Below are 22649 nucleotides of genomic sequence, written 5' to 3' on the forward strand. Positions count from 1 at the left end.
AGTCTCCAGACCTCCAGTAATGAAAGAAACTACAATATGAAAACTGTTTCTGAAGTAGGCAAACACTTTCAGATTTCTGGGTAGCTGGATACAAGTGTTGCTTTCTTGGGAGTCAAAAGCCTCTGAAGTAAAAAAAACCCCAAAACTCTGGGGCTCTCAAGCTAAATGGTAAAGATGCATGGCAGAGCTGCCACGAAATCTGTGCTGGGGACATTCTCCTTCCAGAAAGGCTCATACATCCAGGGGAGGCTGGAAGAACTAAAAAGCACAGCCTAGCTGGAACTCTTTCCACTCCTGTGTTTCCTTATCAAAAAAGAAGACAATGAGGAGATCTGAACCGTGGTTAGCACCAGCTCCACAAAGGTGCACTTCTACAGGAGTTGCTGGATTGAGAAACCTGGGTTGTTGTGCAAGTGGCCAAACCCAAGATACTCTTGATATAATTGAGTAATTACTTATTAGCAATTATTCTCACGATTTGCAAAAAAAACTGTGAAATAAATCACTTTGCCTAAGCTTTTATAATTCCATTAATGTCTCATCAGAAGTTATCTGATCTCCTTCATCCAATCTTCTGGTAGCAAAAAAGTTAAGCAAGACACTTTCAAAAGCACCTCTCATTCTTGGTGTTATTTAGTACCAACTTTTATTCTGCTTCAATATTAAAAAAAAAACCTCAAAACACTAAGGCTTTGGCTGGAGAAATAACAAATTTCAACCAAAAAAATGTAACTGTGGGCTAGTTACATACTCCATAATCACTTGACCTTAAGAGACAATTTAATTCCTTACAGGCTTTATTTAAATATCTTTTTTTCCCCATGAAATACTTCATATTAGTGTGTCAGATACTTGAACAGAGCAATCTTCAAGATCATTTTCACTGTGAAACTTATTAGTATTCTGAGAACTCTTTAAAGAAAATTATCACATACAACTAAAATGCTGCTGATTAATTCCTCTTGATTGTGCAAATGTATTAGTTTTTATTATGTATGCACAAGAGTTGTCTGACTTCAACAAAGCTTCAGCATTACTTTAATTATACAAATACAATGTCTGTAGAATTAGCATTTAGATTTATAATAGATTTGCAAAAATAACGTAAAACAAACTGAAAAGGACAAGTCAAATTCTGTGAGTTTATTTTATTAATCCAAATGTTACTGAAAGCTTAAGAGATCTTTCTGAGAAGTAACACAAGATTTAATATCAAATATTAATAAAGGTAATGATTAAGAATTTTTCCAGAAAATGCATTACTGCTCATTTATCTCCAAAATGTATACATGTATGATTTTATAAAGCATCACAGCAATTTCAGTTTGAATTTTGGAAGATGTTCTATTACAGAATCTTAAAATGCAATATGATGCATGAAGCTACTAACAAAAACAGAAGTGAGTGAAAGTTTTTTATTTCTGTTTTAAAAGCATTTATTGATTCCTTCATGCTCATCAGAACATTAACAACACATCAACACATTCACACAGAAGAAATTGTTGGCATAAAGTCTCCACTTAAATACTAAAAGTATTGATTTTCAAACATAAGAGAATTTAAGAAATACAGGATTACAGTTAAATTTTAAACTGCTCTTTCTCCTTCTTGCCTGCTGTTTCAAGCAGTTCTGCTTTACTACCTGTAGCTTTTTAAGCTCATTCTTCCCTAGGTGTTGCATTTAAGACAGACATAATGTTAACATTTTCTGCAAGCATTCAGATACAATACAGACTCATTTAGAACAACAGAAATTGCTATATCTACATTATGTTTTGCAATTTTCTCACATACTACACAAGCCAATAAAGTCAGTCACCTAGCATACACTCTGCAAAATTAGTACAAGCAAAGAAAGAAGCAGAAAGTACACACTTTGTGTTCTTTGGCTGGCTAAAGGAATTGGATAACTTTCAAAAAACCCAAGTGACACAGAAATAGAATACACAAAACTGAAAATAAGCAAAAATCTACTTATTTTGCTACTATCTGAATTTTCAAAGTTCATCCAAACAATTTTGGTCATTTACTTTCAGCAAGGAAACAGTCCATTCTAGCCCAATAAAGGCATTACACTGCTTCGCTCTAAAAGAAGACACCTCAGGTCTTTTTGAAGGACAAAATTCCTCACCAATCAGGTATGTCTGACTGGCGTAAAAGCAGGTCAATATGCAGGGCTAATACTTCAGTAGGATACATATCAGTTGTACCAGATGATGTAGGATATCATTGTTTATATCAGTACCAGCTGATTCCTGATATTCATACAATTAGGGTGCTATTCTAAGTACAACCACTCTTCATATGAGCTTTAGAATTACTTCCTAACTATGAGATGAAAACAATTGTCACAAAACTCACTGCAATTTTCTTCTATTGAAATCTTAGTATGTTCACATCTATTGATTCAGATAAGCAAAAGCAAAGGTCTAAGTTTATACAGAACATTAACTAATGACACAACTGAAAACTTCTGCCATACCGAACACTTTAAAACCTCTTACTGTTTTCTTTGTGGAAAATACTGAGTAAGATGCAAGTGGTAACTTTTTAAGTTGAACTATGTGTTATCATTAATAAACTTAAGAGTTAATATCAATTGAAATGAAGATTGTCATACTGAATGTGGCTATTTATCAGACAGGCAAAGTTTATAAGCTTGCCTTCAAGCTTCTCGCACATACGTGTTAAACAAAACTGTTTTTCAAAGAAAGACATGGATCATGCAAATACACAGAAGACTCAGATTGCTCATTAACTAGAAAGGGAATTTCAATGAGACTAAAAGCCAAAACTAAAAAACACCTGAAAATACCCTTATACAAGTAAGTCTGAGCTAGTAATACCTGATGTCTGTATGTACCTCCCATCCAAAAAACCCTAGACTGAAACCCCTGCCACGGAGATGATCCCCTCACAAACAGAGACAGTATTACAGTAACCCCACAGTGAACTTGCACAGGGCAATCTAGATTCCTATTGGAAATCTTTAACACCATTGTTTTATACACTTGTCCATCAAGTCTGAGAAAAAAGAAGGAATGCTGAAGGGTATCTGCAATCATCAAAGCAGATCACGGAACAGAAAATCCTGCAATAAAAAAGGTGCTGTTCAACAAGAAATCTGTCACCACTAAAAATACATAACAGCACAAATGAAGATACAAGACAAGTTTCGGTTCACTTGGGAGGACCTTTACAATACAAGTGATCCCAACAATACAGAGCAGGCTTCCCCTAGGGATGGTGTATCTTTCCTACCTTCGTAAAGAATGATGCTGCTATCCAGACACTTGTTTCATTTTAGGGTACATATGAAATAAGACACTCCATCAATTGCATTCAGTAAAACCACACCTAACACAACATGGAGAGGTCAAAATTTCATGCCTCCAAATGGCAAACTCATCTCTTCAGTTTAGTTGATACATTTAGTTTCCTATCCTACACCAAGCACCACATAATGTGAAGTACAACAAAAACAGACATAATTTTTTCCTACCCCTTCCCTCCTTCTCATTTTCTACTACACCCTTGGAAAAGAACAATGCATGTTGAACATAGAGGACATTTTTTAAAATTTTAAAAGACTGAAAAAGCAAAAAACTCATCACCACGTCCTGACATGAGATAAAGACTTGTTACAAATGGAATAAAATAAACTTTGTTACCTTCACTGCTCTTAAACTGTAACACAGCAACAAAAAAACCCTTTATAAATTAAAAACTAATTTGGATATCAAAACCGTTTCAAAATGTAGTTTAGGTCATCTTCTTGTTCTCAGACTTTAAAGACTCACACCTATGTAAAATTTCCACTGTCTAACAAATGTAGAATGATGAGGCTCCTTCTACACCAGTGTCCATTATCAGTTCATCTAAAAGAGCACAGTGAAATGCTAAATGGAAACTGCACTGCTGAATGACACAGTGCTCCAAAATTTGCAAATACAGTACCTAGACAGGAAAAAGAGTAAACACATGATTAACAGGTATTGCAGTAATCTTCATGGCAAACATTGCCAAATCAATGATTTGGGAAGCTGGACAAGATCTAAAGATCCCTTCCAACCTCAACAGTTATGTGGTTTGTGGCAAAAAATCAAAGTACTTCTCTGTAACTTAAGGTACAAATTCATATCTTTGTTCAAACATAATGGGAAATAAAATATTCAAAAATGAAAATAAATCAAGATAAGAGAGTAATTTTTTCCACTATACTTTTTAATTCTGTCACTAATACCTGCTTAGTTTAAGATGACAAGCAGGCAGCAGTTTCAAGAAACTATGAAAACTGCAGAACAGTAACTTTTATAGTAAGAGTAAAAAGTGAAAGCATCCTTTGGCATTCTCTCTAGTACAGGAAATTCTTTATATATTTGGCTACTTAGTCACATTATTACAAAACTTATCAATAAAAATCCCGAATTAATACTTTTATAATTTTTGCTGAAAAATCAAGGTCCTGAAATTTAAGCTCATGTCACTTGAATTCTGTTTTCCTGGGTAAACAACTTCTGAAACCACTGAAACACCTGTTCTGCAGGTAGTAAAGATATTATCTGAACACGTAATAAAGAACACCCATAAGAAGGGGCTTAATAATACTGTCTACATTTTAGGTTTCAAATACACTCTTTGAATAGTATGGATTATGAGCATCAAGTTCAACTTGCAAGCCACAGACCACTGGATATATCCCATAAGCTTTCCAGAAGTGATAAAATCTGTCATAATCATTTGACAGAGCCTTGTTGAGTAAGCATTATCACAACACACAAGAGAGGAATCACAAATTTACCAACATGACAAAGTACTTAGTCCTAATCTATTCAGCTACACATTTGAAAAACTGGACAAAAACCAACCCATTTTATTCATGCCTAGATCCTAGACACATTTTAGAGTTAACCTGTAGCACAGAGACTAGAGCTCGCTTCTCTTTCCGTACAGCTTGCTACATATCACTATAGGAAACAAGATACTAATCCAGCTATAACAAGCATACAGCTGATTTGAAAACTAACTCAAGGATGATGACATCTTCTTGTTGCATTTCCAGTCTCACAGTGCTCTGTCATTTTCATGTGAAGAAAAGATTTCTTTGTCAGCATTCCCTGCTACATAACTCATGAGCAGGGCTGAGAAGAAAAATTATTTTACCAGTGCTCCATACATCACATTCAGCAGATAGATATCAAAGGATTTGGAATGAGAATTATGTTCTCCGTATGCATCAACAACAGATTAGTCAAATGACAATATGTCACTCCATTTTATTTGATTTTCTCTATAAACACTTTTCAGAAAAAATACCCAAAGGTGGAATAGAACATTTTGGAAGGAAAAAAAATTGAAGTATTTCAGGTTGTATTTTTTTAAGATATACAAGTAAGCGCTGAAGAATTAGCAAGGCTATGGTATTATGACAGATCAAGTACCTAACAGGTTTTTGCCTCTTTAGAAAATGGAAGAAACCTGATGCGGCTTTTTAAAACTGTAAGAAACAGATTGTGTACTTTCTGCGATTTCTCCATCTTTCAAGCACAGGACATTGACAGCTCAGAAATTTACAAGAGGGTTGTTTGTTCGGTTTGAGGCCGTGAGGCACCTTAGACATTACTTCAGTAACCCAGAAAATCACGAACATATTTTCCTCTCTCCGCGTGCACCTTTCTGCCGCCCGGCCTCCCCTGCCCGGTGTCTCAGGAGCTGACGAGCGGAGCCGCAAGGACACGGGCCGAGCTGCCCCAGCCCCGGCCAGCCAGCGCACCGCGGCGGCTGCCGCTCGCCCCCGCCGCCCGGGAATCACCAGGGTCGGGTCTCCCCCGTTCTCTGCCCCCCGCACACCTCGGGCAGCGGGGGCGGGCACCGCCAGCCCGGCGGGGAGGCGGCCGGAGCCCGGCGGTGACTCACTCGGTGACTCCCTCCTGCGCCAGGCAGACCGAGCCCCCTCCCCGCCTGCGCCGCCGGGCTCCGGGCAAAGAAACCGGGGCCAAGGGCCAGCTAAGCGGCTGTGGCCGCCGGACAGCCCCACACGAGCACCCAGCCACCTCCTCGGCTTCCAAATCACTGCGAGGAGGCGTCTTCAGTCCCCCTTCTGCGCGCAGAATGGACCCGGTCGCTCCGCCCAGCGCCCAGACCGAGGGTCGCTCACCGGGACAAGGACCCGCAGTCGCCCCCTCCCTGCACCGCCTCAGCCTGCCCGGTGCACCGCACCCCACTGACCTGGAGAGATGCTTCAGGATCTGCTTCTTGATAATCCCCGCCATGGTGTCTGCCTGCCCGCGCCCCTCACGACGACCAGCCGGGACCAGGAACGCGCCTCATCCCTGCGCCCGCCCCTGCCCGCGGTGGGGAGAGCGCCGGGAGCGGAGCCGCTATCCCCACTCGCGCTCACTCGACGCCCGGCGCCATCTTGGCCGCAGCATCGCCTGGTGACGGCGGCGAGACGGGGCGGGACGGCCCGCGGCCCCCGCCCCGCGCGGAGAGCGGCGCTCGGGCGGGCGGAGCGGCGCCGGCACAGGTGCAGGGGCGGGCGCACGGCACTCGTGGGGCCACGGGCAAGGGCACTGGCGCCTCCGCCCTTCGCTTGTTCGCAGAGCCCCTGTCCGCCTGCTCAGCATCTCCGTCCCCATTCAGCGCCCTAAGCCTCTGCCCGTCTCAGCCCCACCGCCCACCTTTGCCCCGCTCTCTTCCGCCAGCTGTTTCTTTCATCCCTTTTCAGCCTTCCCATCTCCAAAATTCCGGAAGCGTGTGGCTTCATCCCTCTCCCGCCTGTGGCTCCATCCCTCTCCCGTTTGTGGAGCCAGTCCCAACAGCATCACACCTTTGCCTGGGCCTGACCTCGGCCAAGCCCAAAGACAGGACAGCTGCAGCTTCTGCAGCACCGCAGGAAAGGAACAGAGCTAGATAAGATAAAGAGCTCACTGACAGAAACTTACAATGCTATGGCAAGAAATTCACATGTATACACACACACACACACACACACACACAAACACACACACAAATATCCTATACCCGAATTGCTCAAACCCAGAGACTTGTAAAATCAGGTTATCCCTCAGATGCTAACATTTTGCGGGGTATCTGTGACAAGTATACAGCCTATGAGTTATTTTACTTTTGAGAGAATAGCCTCTCATGCTGTAGTAAAATCTCCAAGTCAGTTAAGAAATTAATGTCTTGTATTAGTTTTGTTCATCCAAACAGGGTTTTGTAACCCTTTTCCCCTAGCACTCCCTCATTCATAAAAGGTATCTGGAAGAATTGTTGGGTAACCAAGTACCCTAAAAATATTAACTGGAAAAAGAAAAAACTATCAGTCAGAAAACTAAGAGGCCTCTGTAATAGATTTTGAGCTGCAGAGGAAAGACATCAGATACTATTTTCTCTGCTTCTCATATACATAACATTAATAATTTAAAAGTGATGAACCAAAACCCTAAGGACCTTTAAGTCAGAAATATGAAGCAGTAATAGAAAAAATAGGTCAGGAGATGAAAATTTTCAATTGATTTTTCCAGACATTTAAAAATCAGTCAGTTGTGTAATACTGACCTCATTATATTCTTAAGGAGATTTATAAAGCAAGAATGAGCTGTGTATGAAGCTAACACTTTTATGCCTGTTTTACATTCAGTTTTCTAAAGGAAAAAGTCTACCAGTATCATGGAGAAGCAATATTCATCATCACGATGGGTCAGCTTCTCATCAAGAGAGAAAATACAAGGGGCAAGGAAAGCAGGACACATGCCATGTGTTCTCGTTCAAGTGTCCTGCAAGCATAGCTCTGGAAGAACAGGGGAAGTCCTGAAACTCCTCACTGATGTCAGAACTGAAGATCAGAAATATTTCTGTACAGGAGCATTGATCTGAGTTGTGACCTCATGTTGTATCCCCATGTCCTGGAGCATATTGTGTGGAGGAAGAGGGGAAAATGCACAGATAACACCCACCACACACCACACCCTCCTCACCCAGAAGGCAATTAGAAGGGCACCAACTTTCCATGTTGATTTCAGACCTTCCCAGTCACCATGAACTTGCATGGTGATCCCCAGACTATGTCTGGTCCTTGTAATCCCACCAGTCCTGATCTGATTGTGACCTGAGGATTGTCTTATGTGCTTGATGCTCCACCTGCTTCATTGTCACATTTGCTTGATAACCTGGGCTCTGGGCTCCACTCCCATGCCTGTCTGCCTTGCTCCCTGGCTGGGGGTGGTGGGACAGGCCCTGGCTAGCAAGGCCCTGCCACAGTATTCCTCCTAGCTCCTGGATTCTCTCCCTCTTGGAGCAGCTGGCACTCATGTCACTAAGAAAGAACCCCACTTGTGAGCACATCCAGGGTGCTGAAATGATCTCAGAGAAAAAAATTGTCTTATATTTGCCATAGGTATTTTTAGGGCCTATTTGTGAACACAACAGAATTGGTGAATTCAAAAGAACACCCAAGAAGCCATGGATGTACAGTTTTCCATCAGGCAGTCATCTCAGCCACCACTCTGCCCTTCACCATCACCCAAATACGGGTACATAGAGTGCTTGCTGTTCATTGATGCGAAGTCCAGGATAACAACCCCCTGCTGTTATCCTGGTGCAGTAACTTTTTCCTCGAGGATATCTTTCTAAACAACCTGGAAGTTCTGTACTTGGCACCGTTCAGTAATTCTGCAGTAATTCAGTTGCCACAGACTGGAGCCAAAAAGCACCTGTGCTTTGTAGAGGTTTTGCAGGGTAAGTTTGACTCTCTCACAGTTTCATGTGTTCATGGGGATTTCTTAACTGTAAAACCTGGAATGGAGTTGAGAGGAAAAACCAAAACCAACTTGAGCTCAAGCAACTTCAGAAACATGAAGGTCACAGAATTTAAAACAAAAATTGTTTTTCCCATTAAATAAAGCAATAGGAGATGTAGTAAGAGAATAAACTAAATTTGAGCTAAGTTTCAGTATCATACTTGCAGAATGAGAAATCTGGCATCCCTTCTTATGGATAATACAAAAGATAATGGTGTGTCTTCAAATGCAGATATGCAAGACTTAAATAGTCTGACAGACCATTATTCAAAGAGCATCACAAAATAGCAATTCTCACTATTGTAAGGGGCAATGTACAAGGTTTGCTACCACATGGACTTTTGAAAGTCCTCTTTATGTGTCCTTGCTGTGTGGCTGACTTGGTCTGTGTTACATACTCCAATGACAACAGAAAGTCTTATCAGAAGTGCCGTTGGAATAAATGGGTGAATGTGTAAACAATCTCAATAAATACGTATGAATTGCCCTCAAGTAGCAGTGACAGTAAATACACCAACTTTAGTTTGAAGAGATTGGAAATATTTATGTATATCAACCACTTAATATAAATCTAAGTAAACAAACGCCTGGCACTTGTCCTACATCCTAGAAAAAAAAAAAAAAGGAACAAAGCAAAAGTAACTCAAAATCCAACACAAGTCATTGGATGGTAACAGATGAAGCTTCATAGAGCTGGATATAGTATTTAGAAGGGAAACAGTAATTTACTAAATTCTGGCTTTCACTTTTATTTTCACAAGGCAAAAGTTAGCAATACATATTAGGACTTTCTGAATCTAAACAGTTATTCTAAGAACTTTTGTAAAAAGATAAAAGTTATGCAATTTTAAGAGTAGTATTTTATGTTTGTCTTTAACACTGAATACCTAATAAATTTATTACTGTTCTATGTTTTGTGTATTTTGGATTTTAATTACAAACCCAAAATTTACTATGAGTATACTTATCAGTAGGCAAAGAAGGAAAACAACCTACAGTGTTCTTTAAAAAGCACCCAGGAGATCCTGAACTTGAAAAACGGTCTTTTGATAATTCCTGTGACCTCTTCTCAAGAATCAAACCATGTATCTGCTACGGTCAGGATTAAGGAAGCTGTCCTTAAGACACACTTCCTTCACAAGCACATAAAGAGGATTTGTCTAAAAGCAGATTGTCATGTGTTCCAATTAACATCCTGGCTCACGGAAAGCTATTTCATACTTGTTAGGGAGAAGAGTCATCATATAGAGTAACAGTTATTTTTAAGTTAAGGAAAGTCAATTACACACAAATACAAAACTGTAATGCTCTGTTTTGCTGGAATACAACGAAGGAACTAGTGATGGTAAGTAAAACATATAAATAGATCAAAATTCATCAACAAGACAAGTGCAAGGTGCTGCACCTGAGATGACATACCCACAGAGCCCAGTGCAGGCTCACAGCTGTGTGGCACAGAAACACCCTTGTGGAAAAGGGCCTGGGGCTCTGGGTGGACACCAGGCTGAACTGGACTTAGCAGTGCACCACTGCGGCAAGGAGCACAAAGCAGATCCTGGGTTGCATCCACAGGGGCATTGCTAGCAGGGACAGAAACTTGATCATCCCACCCTGCTTGATGCATTTCAGGCCACACCTGGAGTATTGTGTCCAGTTCTGCTCCCAGCAGATTCAAAAAAAATTGTGGACAACCGGAGAGTATCCAAATTAAGGCCATAAAGATGATCAAAGGCTCAAGAACACACCCTGAAGAAGGACTGAAGAACTTCCTTTTTTTCTGCCCGGAGAAGCCTGGGGAGACCTTATCACAGTATTGTGGTACTTACAGAGTGGCTACAGTAATGGAGGCTCTCTCTTCATAAGATGAAAGGCAATAAGTGTCAAGCTGTAACAGGAAAGCTTTCATTTTGAAATAGTGAACTTCTGCCCAGTGAGAACAACCAACCACTGCAAAAACCTCTCTCAGGGAGTTCCCACTGCAGGTTTTCAAGATGGTGTTGGACAGGATGTTAGATTATCTCATCATGGTTCCCTTTACTACAAAAGGTTGTACCAAATGATCTTTCAGTGCCCTTCCACCTGGTCCTGTTTTATGGTTCTGTGATTCTATAAAGGTATATGCTGCTGTATTACACAGATTTCAGTAAAGCAAAAACTGGTCAGGAACAGACAATTCCAATAGCACTGTTTTCCATATAATTTATAATAAAAGTGTGAATTATGTACACTTTGAAAGACTTTCCACATGAATGAAGGTTGTAGCCCATTGAAGGTTGGCCTCTTCTCCCAGAAAATCAGGGACAGGATGAGAGGACTTAAAGTCTTAAACTGCATTCTTGTTGTTTCACAGAAATGATGATTAGACATTGGAATGGGACTGCCTAGGGAGGTGGTGCAGTCACCATCCCTGAACGTATTTAAGGCCGAGCATGGGACTTGGAGCCATGGTCTAGTTTACATCGTGCTCATTCATAGGTTCAACTCGGTGATCTAAAGTCTTTTCCAACCAAATTGATTCTGTAGCTCTGTAACAGTAAAATAATGATGATGGAATTTAGAGTTGCCTCCTTTTCCATTGTGTCACATTCTTACATAGCCCAGGCCCATGTTGCTGTGCACTTCTCAATGAGATTGTCCCTCAACATCCCGAGGCGCGGGGCTCCCGCACCGCAGCATCCCGAGCCGGCAGGGTCACCCGAGGCAGTCTGTAACTTTAAACTACCGCCACAGCGGGCTCTCGCCCTAGCATCCCCGCCTGTCCCCAGCCGTCGGTGCCGCCCCGCGGCACTGACAGCAGCAGGGAGCCGTCGGCCCGCTCGGGCTCCGTGCCGGGCGCTGTTCGGTGACGCCGTGTCACCTCCCCGCCCCGGTGTGACGAGCGCTGCCGGGTCACGCCCGGCCAATGGCGCCGCAGCGCCGCCAGCGTCACCGGCAGGGCGCGCGCCGCGCGGCAGAGGCGGAGCGCTGCCGGCACTCCCGCGTCCCGCGGCCACGCGCGCGCTGCTTCTCCGCTCTATGGTCACCGTAGAGATCCACGGCGGTGGCGGATCAATACTGGGACGGCGGCGGCCGTGGCGCCGTGGGGAACATGGCGACGCTGGTGCTGGATAACGGCGCCTACAACGCCAAGATCGGCTACAGCCACGCGAACGTCAGGTGAGGGGCCGGGCGGGGCCGGGGCAGGGCGGGGCGGGCGTTGGGCGTCCCCTCACGGCTTCGCCGCCGCCGCCGCCGCTCTCCGCCAGCCCCGAGCCCCTCGGCCCCTCACCGGCACCCCGGCCCGCAGCGCGCCTGCGCTCGCCGCCGAGAGGCGCGGCCTGCCCCGACCCGCCCCTGCGGCGGCTGCGGACCCCGCCCCTGCGGCGGGCTGCGCACCGGGCCCCTGTGTCACACCGTGCTCCTCTGGGTCACACCGTGCCCCTGTGTCACACCGTGCTCCTCTGTGTCACACCGTGCTCCTGTATCACACCGTGCCTCTGTGTGTCACACCGTGTCCCTGTGTGTCACACCGTGCTCCTCTGTGTCACACCGTGTCCCTGTGTCACACCGTGCCCCTGTGGGTCACACCGTGCCTCCGTGTGTCACACCGTGTCCCTGTGGGTCTCACCGTGCCCCTTTGTGTCACACCGTGCTCCTGTGTCACACCGTGCTCCTGTGTCACACCGTGCCCCTGTGGGTCACACCGTGCCCCTGTGTCACACCGTGTCCCTGTGTCACACCGTGTCCCTGTGGGTCTCACCGGGCCCCTGTGTCACACCGTGTTCCTTTGTGTCACACCGTGCTCCTGTGTCACACCGTGCTCCTCTGTGTCACACCGTGTCCCTGTGGGTCTCACCGTGCCCCTGTGTGTCACACCGTGCTCCTGTGTCACACCGTGCCCCTGTGGGTCACACCGTGCCCCTGTGTCACACCGTGTCCCTGTGGGTCTCACCGGGCCCCTGTGTCACACCGTGTTCCTTTGTGTCACACCGTGCTCCTGTGTCACACCGTGCTCCTCTGTGTCACACCGTGTCCCTGTGGGTCTCACCGTGCCCCTGTGTGTCACACCGTGCTCCTGTGTCACACCGTGCCCCTCTGTGTCACACCGTGCCCCTCTGTGTCACACCGTGCTCCTGTGTCACACCATGCCCCAGTGGCTGGGGTGGGGGGAGAGCCTCTGGTGCTGTTCTCACTGTGCCAGTGGCAGGGGTGGCAGTTGCAGCTCAGCGCAGTGTGTGGCAGAGGTGGGGGGTGGTGGTTGGTTTTCCAAAAGGTGTCTCTTCTGTACTGGAGTTGTCAGAAATTAAACATTTCCCTTACTACTGGCTCCAGTTAACAGACTAAAGCCAAAATACAGCAGCAAAAATATTATTGACATTACACTGTTTATTAAAGTGGTGTAAAGAAAGTGAATGTGTCCCATACCACGTTTAATAGGAAACTTCCCAATCTTTTCCAGCGTTATTCCCAACTGTCAGTTCAGGTCAAAGACTGCACGCTTGAAAACCTTTACGGCAAATCAATTGGATGAAATTAAGGATCCCTCTGGTCTTTTTTATATTCTTCCCTTTCAGAAAGTAAGTAAGATACCTTCAGTTTAACATTAAAGCGAAATGTAAATTGTTCTAAGGAATAGTTTTCATACTGTATGTCCCAACTGCAGGGTTATATGTAGTATCACACAAGAATCAGTCAGCAGTGTGAAGTTTAACAGTCATAGAATTGTTTAGGTTGAAAAAGACCTTTAAGATCATCAAGTCCAAAAGTTAACCCTGCACTGTCTGGCCCATCACTTAGCCATGTTGGTAAGTGTGATGTCTGCACATCTTCTAAATACCTCCAGGGATGGAGACTCAGCCAGTTCCCTGGGCAGCCTGTGCTAGTAGTTGACAGCCCTGTTGGTGAGAAAATGTTTCTAATCTAACATTGTCTAGCGCAACTTAAGGCTATTCCCTCTGGTCCTGTCCCTTGTTATCTGGGAGAAGAGACCAACCACCACCTCACTACAGCCTCCTTTCAGGCCACTGCAGAGAGCGATAAAGTCCCCCTTGAGCCTCCATTTCTCCAGGCTAGACAGCCTCCCTCAGCCTGGTCCTCACAGGATTTGTTCTCTGAACCCCTCACCAGCTTTTTTGCCCTTCTCTGGACTTGCTTCAGTCCTTCAGTGCCTTTCTTGTTGGGAGGGAGCCAAAACTGAAAGTAGCATTCAAGGGATGGCCTCAGCAGTGCCAGGTGCAGGAAGGCAATCCCTGCCCTAGTCCTGCTGGCCACACTATTGCTGATGCAGGCCAGGATACTCTTGGCCATCTGGGCACACATTAGCTCACGCTCGGTGGCTTCCAACCAGCTCCCCCAGGTCCTTCTCCACTAGGCAATGTCCCAGCCAGCCTGCCCCAAGCCCATAGGGCTGCATGGGGTTGTTGTGACCCAAGTGCAGGACGTGGCAGTTGGCCTTGTTGAACATCATAAGATTGTCCATCAATCCAACCCATCCAGAAATCTTTGCAGAGCTTTTCTATTATCCAGCAGATCAACAGTCCTACCCAACTCAGTGCTTTCTGTTGAATCACACCCAATCCCCTTGTCCAGACTGTTGATAACAGGGGCCCCAGTATGAGCCCTGGGGAACACCACTGGTGACAGGATGCCAAGTAGATGTAGCACCATTCAGCACCACTCTCTGGCCTGGACATCCAGCCAGTCTTTTACCCAGCAAGGAGTTCACCTGTCCAAGGCATGAGCAGACAGCTTCTCCAGGAGAATGCTGTAGGAACTGGTGCCAAAGACTTTACTGACTTTGGTAAAGTCCAGGTAGGCAACATTCACATCCATTCCCTCCTCCACACATTGGCTCATCTTTTCATAGAAGGAGAACAAGTTAATCAAGCTGTAATAAACCCATGCTGACTCGACCTGATCACTTGTATGTTCCCTGCATGCTGGGTGGTGGCACTCCAGGTAATCTGCTTCATAATATGCTTCTCTGGCACTGTGGAAGACTGACAAGCTTCTGCCAAAAAGAATAATGTCTACAGAAAACACAATGTACATTGTTTTTGTAGTGCAGCAATGTATCAATGGGGAATATTTGTAACATACCTTAATCCTATGTAACATTTACTACCTAGCCTAATAATGTAAATTTAGACATTTTAACTCTCAAGATTTTTTATATTATGAGTCCCAATTGTCGACTTTTTTTTTTTTTTAAGTATGATTTTATTTTTTCTAAATGGTGTAAATTTGTTTCTAAATTCCTACAGGGTTACTTGGTGAACTGGGATGTTCAGAGACAGGTTTGGGATTATCTCTTTGGAAAAGAAATGTATAAAGTAAGAGCCTTTTCTTAATTACACATTCTGTGTAGATTAAATACTGACTAAAGGAATTAACAAATATTAAGTAGAATGGGAGATCTTACTGTTCTCTTTGAAAGTGCCTTCAAATAGAAATCACAGGTATTTAAGTTTTTGCAAACATTTTTGAGTTTTGGTGTAGAATTCTGAAAAATATTTAGGTTTTTTAGTCTTGTAGGTATGTACTCTTACAGAGTGCAGCTCACATAAGAAATTCATATCAATATCATTAAGAGGTCAAGTTAATAAAAAATAATCACGGATAGATACAATGTAGTTAAGAGAACAATAAATAGTTAATGTAAAAGGGAGGGATGACCTGGCTCAGTAGGCCAAAATATCTACACATTTTGTAATCATCTTTGGCTAGCCATTTTCTATCCCTGAATAACTTAAATGTATAAAATATAAATACCTGATACTTATTTTTTTTTTGTAACACAAGCTGGATTTAGCACAGGAAGTATATTAAGACTTTCGTGGGTTTTTTTCTTTTAAAATTATTTCATTCACTGGAAATTCTTGAGTTTTTTCTAACACCTGCATACTGAGAATGAAAGTAATACTTCAAATTAACTTAGTCTCTGTACATTTTTATATTTAAAATATAAAGTGCTGGATTTTGATACATAAATTTCATTTTAGTTTTGGAACTGTATTCAATGTAATCATGGTTTTGAGAATTGTTTTTAATTCTTCTTCACAAATGAAGACTACAGAGAGATACAGCTGGTAATGTTTTTAGGGCCATATCCAGTTATGATTGAAGCAACCGTATTAAGTGTATTAAGTCCTCTCTAAAGTCCTCTCTACCAGTTTGAGATACTGGTAAACATGGAAAGTCCAGGATCTTTTGCTGGCCTCAGCAGAGTTCACTGGGAGTTTTATTATTGACTCTTCACTGTCAAGGGCTTGGATTATTAGCCAAGTAATCTGTGGTGCAAGTACTGAGCTGTCAAGAAGACTTATTTTTCTGTAGCTGACAGGATTAGTGTAAAGTATTTTACATTGAAATCATAGTGCTCCTTTGTGGTGTCTCTTTAAAATGTTGGATTACTATTTGTAAGGATGGGAACAGAATTGGGGAACATATGAAAGTATTCCCTTCTATTATATTTTTTACCCATTAATTAGATAAACTTGTATTACTGATCATGAAGCCTTTAAAAAAGCTACAACATTCTAAGTCTAGCTTCTACAAACAGGTATGGCAAGTGGTAATCATGTCTTCAGATTTACATGATCTTCCACTGCTACAAAAGATGATAAGGGATTATTAATTTTTACATTTTATGCAATGACAATCTTAATGTTTTTTATAGGTGGATTTTGTAGATACCAATATTATTATTACCGAACCTTATTTTAACTTTAGTTCAATACAAGAATCTATGAATGAAATTCTATTTGAAGAATATCAATTTCAAGCAGTTCTTAGAGTAAATGGTGAGTATGTCTCCTTCCTGTTTGCATTTATGTATTTTGAAGCTTAACCCTTTAAATAAAAGAATAAGCAAGCACACATGCACAAACACATATATATATACATAGTAAAAAATATCACTTCAGTTGCTTCCTGGCTCTTGAGTAAAAGTGGATTAAACATTTAAAAAATTATTTCTTTCACAAATTCTAGCTGTACTCTTGTACTACTTCCTAAAAAGTGTAGTGGTATATAATTACAGGAAATTTGAGGAGAGTAAGGATGACAGAAATAACAGATGGATTTTGGAACAGGATAGCATTTAAAGAATTCTACCAGAACTTTGCATGAAGTCTTTGATAACTTTCCTTTTTTAGAGGGGTAGGGTTGTTTTTTTGTTTGGGATTGTTATGTGTTAGGAAATAAAATGCGGTATTACAATAATGAAATGTATTGTGTCTCACAGGGAATGTGTAAACAATCATACCAACCTTCTAAAAGATAATTAGACACAGGGTATTCCTTTAGATAAGTTTGATAAGTTTCTAGCATGATCAGTGTGATTAGACTTAAGAAGAAATGGGAACATGGACTGGAATTCCTGAAAAAATTAAATAGGGACATATATAACAATTTTATCCACTGCCAAAATGAATTAATGCAGTGGCAGTATTATTATGTATTGAGGTCTTGAAAGTCTGTCAAAGGCATTTAAAATATGAAGCAAGTACACTTAATATCACTGGAAATTATAACTATGCATATAAAAATTGAATTAATTTTTTTGTATTTCAGCTGGAGCTCTTAGTGCACACAGGTATTTCCGGGATAATCCATCTGAGCTGTGTTGTATCATCGTGGATAGCGGATACTCTTTCACCCACATTGTACCTTATTGCAGAAGTAAAAAGAAGAAAGAGGCAATCATCAGGTATATTGAAGTATATATTTTCTAGAGGTGTTTGCTGTGCCTGAAGTTAATAATAACAGAATTCCTCATGTTACTCTTTTTCCGTAGGATTAATGTTGGAGGGAAACTCTTAACCAACCATCTAAAGGAGATCATCTCTTACAGGTAAAGCATGCTAATTTTCACTCTGAAACTTGGCATGAAGTAAGCTAGAAGTTTATGAGGCGTGCATACTGGTTCTATGAATTTTAGATTAATTGCTGTTTAAAGGAGAAGGGAATTTTCTGTCTGTTATAATCTGCTAGCTACCATCTTGACCTTAAGGTCAAGATGAATTGAGAAGGGTTTAAACCCATTGAAAAATTAGGCTGTTATTTTACAAAGTGCCAGTGCTTTTGAAGTTGTTGAGGTTACCTGCGTGTTCACAATTATACAAGTCTTAACATATTTTCTGAGGTGTCTCAGTAGATCATCAGTCAGTTTGCTGACTGATTGTATCAATACCGTAAAGAAAATGCAGTAGGATCAACCTATCATTGGGATCCTTCAGCTTGGAACTTTATCTAGGTAAACGTCTTTACCAAAGAGCTACTGGCAGGATTACAGCTGTGCTTGTTAGCAAGACAGTGGGCAAATGCAGGTTGATGTATTTACTGAACTGTGAAACAGGACAATATTAACCTCCAGTAGGCCAGGAATGCTTTTGTAAATTGAATACAAGTTTAGATACTGAGACAGTAGCTTCCTGTGGCTGAAAAACAATGGTTGCTCAGTTCCAGAAGAAAACTGGACAGGAAAGGGAACACTTAATTATTCTCAAACTTCTGTGGTTTTGGTTTTTGTTATTCACAGGCAGCTACATGTTATGGATGAAACACATGTAATTAATCAAGTGAAAGAAGATGTGTGTTATGTTTCTCAAGACTTTTACAAAGACATGGACATTGCCAAGTACGTATGCAATGGTACTAAATGTAGAATAATCTGTTTGTACAAACAGAACTATACTCTTAATCAGAAAACTTTCCAGTTAGGTTAAAGAAGTCAGTATAAAATAGTTGGAATTTAGAATTTGTTCTTTATTCTGTTGAATTTTACATTCTTTTTCAGATTGAAAGGAGAGGAGAATACTGTAATGGTAGATTATGTTTTGCCAGACTTCAGCACAATCAAAAAAGGATTTTGTAAGGTAATAATAGTTCTGAAGTTTTTTTGTTCCCCTGCACAAATCTAGTGGAGAGGTTAGAAATACTCCCTTTTTTCTAATGCTGTATTGCAACATCTTTCTTGTTATGCATTAATTGGTAAAGTTTTTCCTCAATAAGTTGGGATGACAACAAAATACTGTTTTTCCAGCATTGCATTTTATGTTCTATTATTTAACAGTTGTAGCTTTCTCTTGTTTGTGGTCTGTCATATAACTTACCCCTATCGTTATTTAGTTTTTTAACATTGTTAGGAAATGTTTTCTCTTTGATGTTTTTTTTGTAAGTTTCTCTGAATTATATTTAAACACCAAAATAAGGTTAAAAGTACAAAATCATGTTATAGAGGAGCCTGAAATACCAGTGAAGACAGTTTAAGAGCTTTATCTCATTTACTGAGCCAGCCGTAATTTTGAAAGCAGTCCTATACTTTAGGGTCACTCTTATGCGTAGCAGTTTTATTTTGCTTTGGGCAAAACTGCAGTTGGTAAGAGCAAAGTCACTTCAGATTTAATATCAGAGTATGCATTATTCTTAAAAGATTTGCTGATAGATAATATGACAATGGCAGCACACACTGCCTACCTCTGCAGGACATTAAATAGATTAGCTGAATATTCTAGGATGCGATTTCTTTTCTTAAGCAGTGTGTATTATTCCTGTCTTTAATTTAGCCAAGGGAAGAGATGGTGTTAAGTGGAAAATACAAGACTGGTGAACAAATACTTCGTCTAACAAATGAAAGATTTGCAGTTCCAGAAATACTTTTCCATCCTTCGGATATTGGTATTCAAGAGATGGGAATTCCTGAAGCCATTGTTTATTCTATTCAGAATTTACCTGAAGGTATATCCTGAAAGTATTTTGAAAAGGACAGAGTAGGTGGGAGAAGGAGAGATGTTGTAATGGCTTGGTTTCATTTGGTGTGAAACTGACCTAAACTCAGTAATTTAAGCATCAAAGAGTAAAACCTTTCTGACTTATGTTTGTCAGAAGTAATGCTAAGGCTTTAATTTCACAGATTATGTACATGTAATTGTTATTATTACAAAGAAGACTTTCATAAATTTTATGATGCCATGTAAGTATGGCAGCATTTAGGCTATTAATGTACTCTTTAAAAGCCTGTGTCGCTTAAAATCCCTTTTGAAAGGGGAATTATGTTGGCAAATGTGAAATTTAATAAATATAAGAAAACAGTAGTTATCAAAGCCAAATTCTGAAATCAGGGAGAACATAGGGTGATTGATCACCTTCTCATATTTCTATTTAACTGATATGCTCATTAGATAATCATAATTTTTTGTATGCATATTTATTACTTCTGTTCAAATTTATAACAAAATTGGAAAATCACCACCTTTAATCTTTAAATATATGTTCCATCTCCTAACTACAGATTTACTTGATTATTTTACAGAAATGCAGCCTCATTTCTTCAAGAACATAGTTCTGACTGGGGGAAACACCCTTTTTCCAGGCTTCAGAGATCGGGTTTATTCTGAAGTTAGATGTCTTACGCCAACTGACTATGATGTTTCCGTTGTTCTTCCTGAAAAGTAAGTCCTAAACTACTAAATAGAAGGGGCTTTATATTTCTAGCAGAACAAACAATAAAGTAGGGTTTCTTTTGCTGATTAAGAAGGTAGATTGATTAAAGGCCTTAATTTAAATATTAAGTGAACAAAAATTGTGCAAGAAGAATGTTTTAAATCAGTATGTTTTCAGACAAACCAAATAGAGAGATCACCTGCTTGCTCTGTACTTTACCTCATAAAGTTAAGGAAGTGTTTTTAGGGTCAGCCTTTTTACTGTAAACAGATAAATATGACTGTTTTGTAAGTATGTATGATTAGAACTTCATATTTTACTTAGAATTTTCAGTATCTGAATGCTGCCATGTCATTATTAATGTACCACTTCAGTGATTAGGAAGGGGTAACATCTTTGCAGAAGGAGTTGAGACAAAACAAATATATTTTGAATATACCAAAAAAATCTGCTTTTTAAATAAGGAGTATTTTAAAACACTATTAAAGACTTATTATCTGTGCAAAGTAAATACAAAGGTAGATCCATGTCGTTCCCTCTTCACATCTGCCTTCAAAGAGGCCCTTTTTTAAAACCAAATCAGCTAGTCCTGCTAAAGTTTCAAACTTTGTCTCATAACTTCTCTGGAGCTGGATGGTTTGATTTAGCAATCAAAAATGTAGTTTAAATAGGTGTGGCTAAATAAAAGTGTTGGAAATCATCATGGCATATTTCTATTTTAAATAAATCTATAGAGCAGTAACAATAACTTTATTCATTTTCCAGCCCTATCACTTATTCTTGGGAAGGTGGGAAGCTCATTTCTGAAAATGATGATTTCGAAGACATGATAGTAACTAGAGAAGACTATGAAGAACATGGACACAATATCTGTGAAGAAAAATTTGATATATAGGTAGCATAGTCGGATATGTTGTCATTCCATTGATTTACTTAGAATGGAATTCTTTGAACTACAACCTCTTTTTCCATCAGCTAGGATTGTGTTTTAGCTTTCCTGTATTGAATTGGGTTGAGAAAAAATAATTTTAAGAGTTTAGAAATAAAGTTTTACAAGCATAATACTATGAAATAATATGTTCATTGCAACTTCATTATGTTTGTATCTTTTCTGATAGCTTCATTGTATTTTTATTGCAGAACACCTCAGTGCATGAGGCAATAAAAATATCAAGTGCTTGTACTGGTGTGATGCTAATACATAGTGAGAAGAAATGGTTTGGTTTTTCTTTTCAAAATGAGTATTATTCTAACTCACAAATCTCACTAAAAGGGCATTAAACATATCTCAAAAGGAGCCTTTGATGTTGCCTCCCCTGAAAAGAAATACATGAGTTTTATTTTTAGTTATTTTAGTGAGTAGCCATGGAGAAATACACTAGAAATGTGACCACTGCTATTGACAATATGCTTAGGCTTTGAAAAGAGAGTAATTTGAACAATTCCTTTTACTGAAGAGTTTTTAATTTAATAGGCTGTGGATTTTTTTGGTTGGTTTTTGTTTTAAGCAATGCCTGAGCAAATACGCTTCCTGCCACTCCCATGTTTCTGATAAAGAGGTGCCACAAAGGTGAACAAAGCTTGCAGCTGTGTCCTGGGTGATGACCCGTCTGTGTCCTCTCCACCCGTCCTAGATAAACCCAAATACCCCAGAACGTGTTATTTCTGGCATCAGAAGCTGTGTTAATTTGCCATCAGTCTGTGCAGTATGGCATGCAGTAGGGGGAAGAGCCAGAAGGCTTGGAGGGCCAGGCTCAGTGGGGGTGCCCCATCTGACTTGCTTGCCAAGACAGAGACAGGCAGATAGGGTGGATAATGGACACTGGAGTATCCTGTTGTGTCTTGTATTCCCTCTCTCGTTTGTCCTAATGTAAAGCCAGTAAATATTCCTACACAGTGCACTTACCTGGCTATCTTGCATAAGGGCAACATCAAACAGCAGCCAGTGCCTCAGAGAGTGGGAGATGATCTTTCTTCTTGAGTGTGACTTTTTTTACTTTAGAAAAAGTTCAAGGCTGCTTTCCTCTAGTCTAACCTGCTGAAAGGAATGAAAGGGGTACCTTCCTCCTGCTGTTAGCAGCTATGTGGGCCACACAGGAGGCAACTAGGGTATGAAGGCATGAGACCAGCACCTACAACTTGTTGCACACAGATTGTATAACTTTTTGTAGGACATGAGTAAGTCTGGTACACTGTCACTTTGACAGCCACATGGAGAAGCCCTTGTATCCAAGCTCTAGCTTTTTTACTAAGTGCTTCATGCAAGTGTCAGCATACTTTAGCTGGGACTTAAAGAAACATACACATTCTTATGAAAGCACTAATGAACTTTTTTGTAGGAATACATGAATACTCCATGAATAGAAGCAAGCCTCCTTTGAAGGTGGCACCATTTGTGCTTTGTTAAGACTGTACTGAAAA

The 22649-nt window shown here is 41.0% G+C and overlaps 2 protein-coding genes across 4 annotated transcripts in view; one reads left to right on the plus strand and one right to left on the minus strand.

Moving 5' to 3' along the window:
* Window positions 1-6444, minus strand: part of BLTP3B (bridge-like lipid transfer protein family member 3B) — a 47389-nt gene extending 40945 nt beyond the window's left edge. Inside the window, exon 1 of one of the 3 annotated variants that reach the window (XM_012569113.5) lies at window positions 6229-6444. In XM_012569113.5, coding sequence (XP_012424567.3) covers window positions 6229-6272 — 44 coding nt within the window. In that variant the 5' untranslated portion in view covers window positions 6273-6444. The remainder of the gene's footprint in view (window positions 1-6228) is intronic. The other 2 variants (XM_072923256.1, XM_072923257.1) reach the window with 2 other exon arrangements.
* A 5291-nt stretch (window positions 6445-11735) lies between these two features.
* Window positions 11736-21411, plus strand: ACTR6 (actin related protein 6). Its single transcript, XM_030262302.4, has 11 exons — window positions 11736-11960; window positions 13243-13360; window positions 15047-15115; window positions 16462-16585; window positions 17358-17493; window positions 17581-17637; window positions 18325-18423; window positions 18583-18661; window positions 19352-19523; window positions 20098-20236; window positions 20994-21411. The coding sequence occupies exons 1-11, from the start codon at window positions 11893-11895 to the stop codon at window positions 21121-21123; spliced, it is 1191 nt and encodes a 396-aa protein (XP_030118162.1). The 5' UTR covers window positions 11736-11892; the 3' UTR covers window positions 21124-21411.
* Window positions 21412-22649: the final 1238 nt, after the last annotated feature.

Source organism: Taeniopygia guttata, chromosome 1A, assembly GCF_048771995.1.
Source record: "Taeniopygia guttata chromosome 1A, bTaeGut7.mat, whole genome shotgun sequence".
In the NCBI taxonomy this organism is placed as follows: Eukaryota; Metazoa; Chordata; class Aves; order Passeriformes; family Estrildidae; genus Taeniopygia; species Taeniopygia guttata.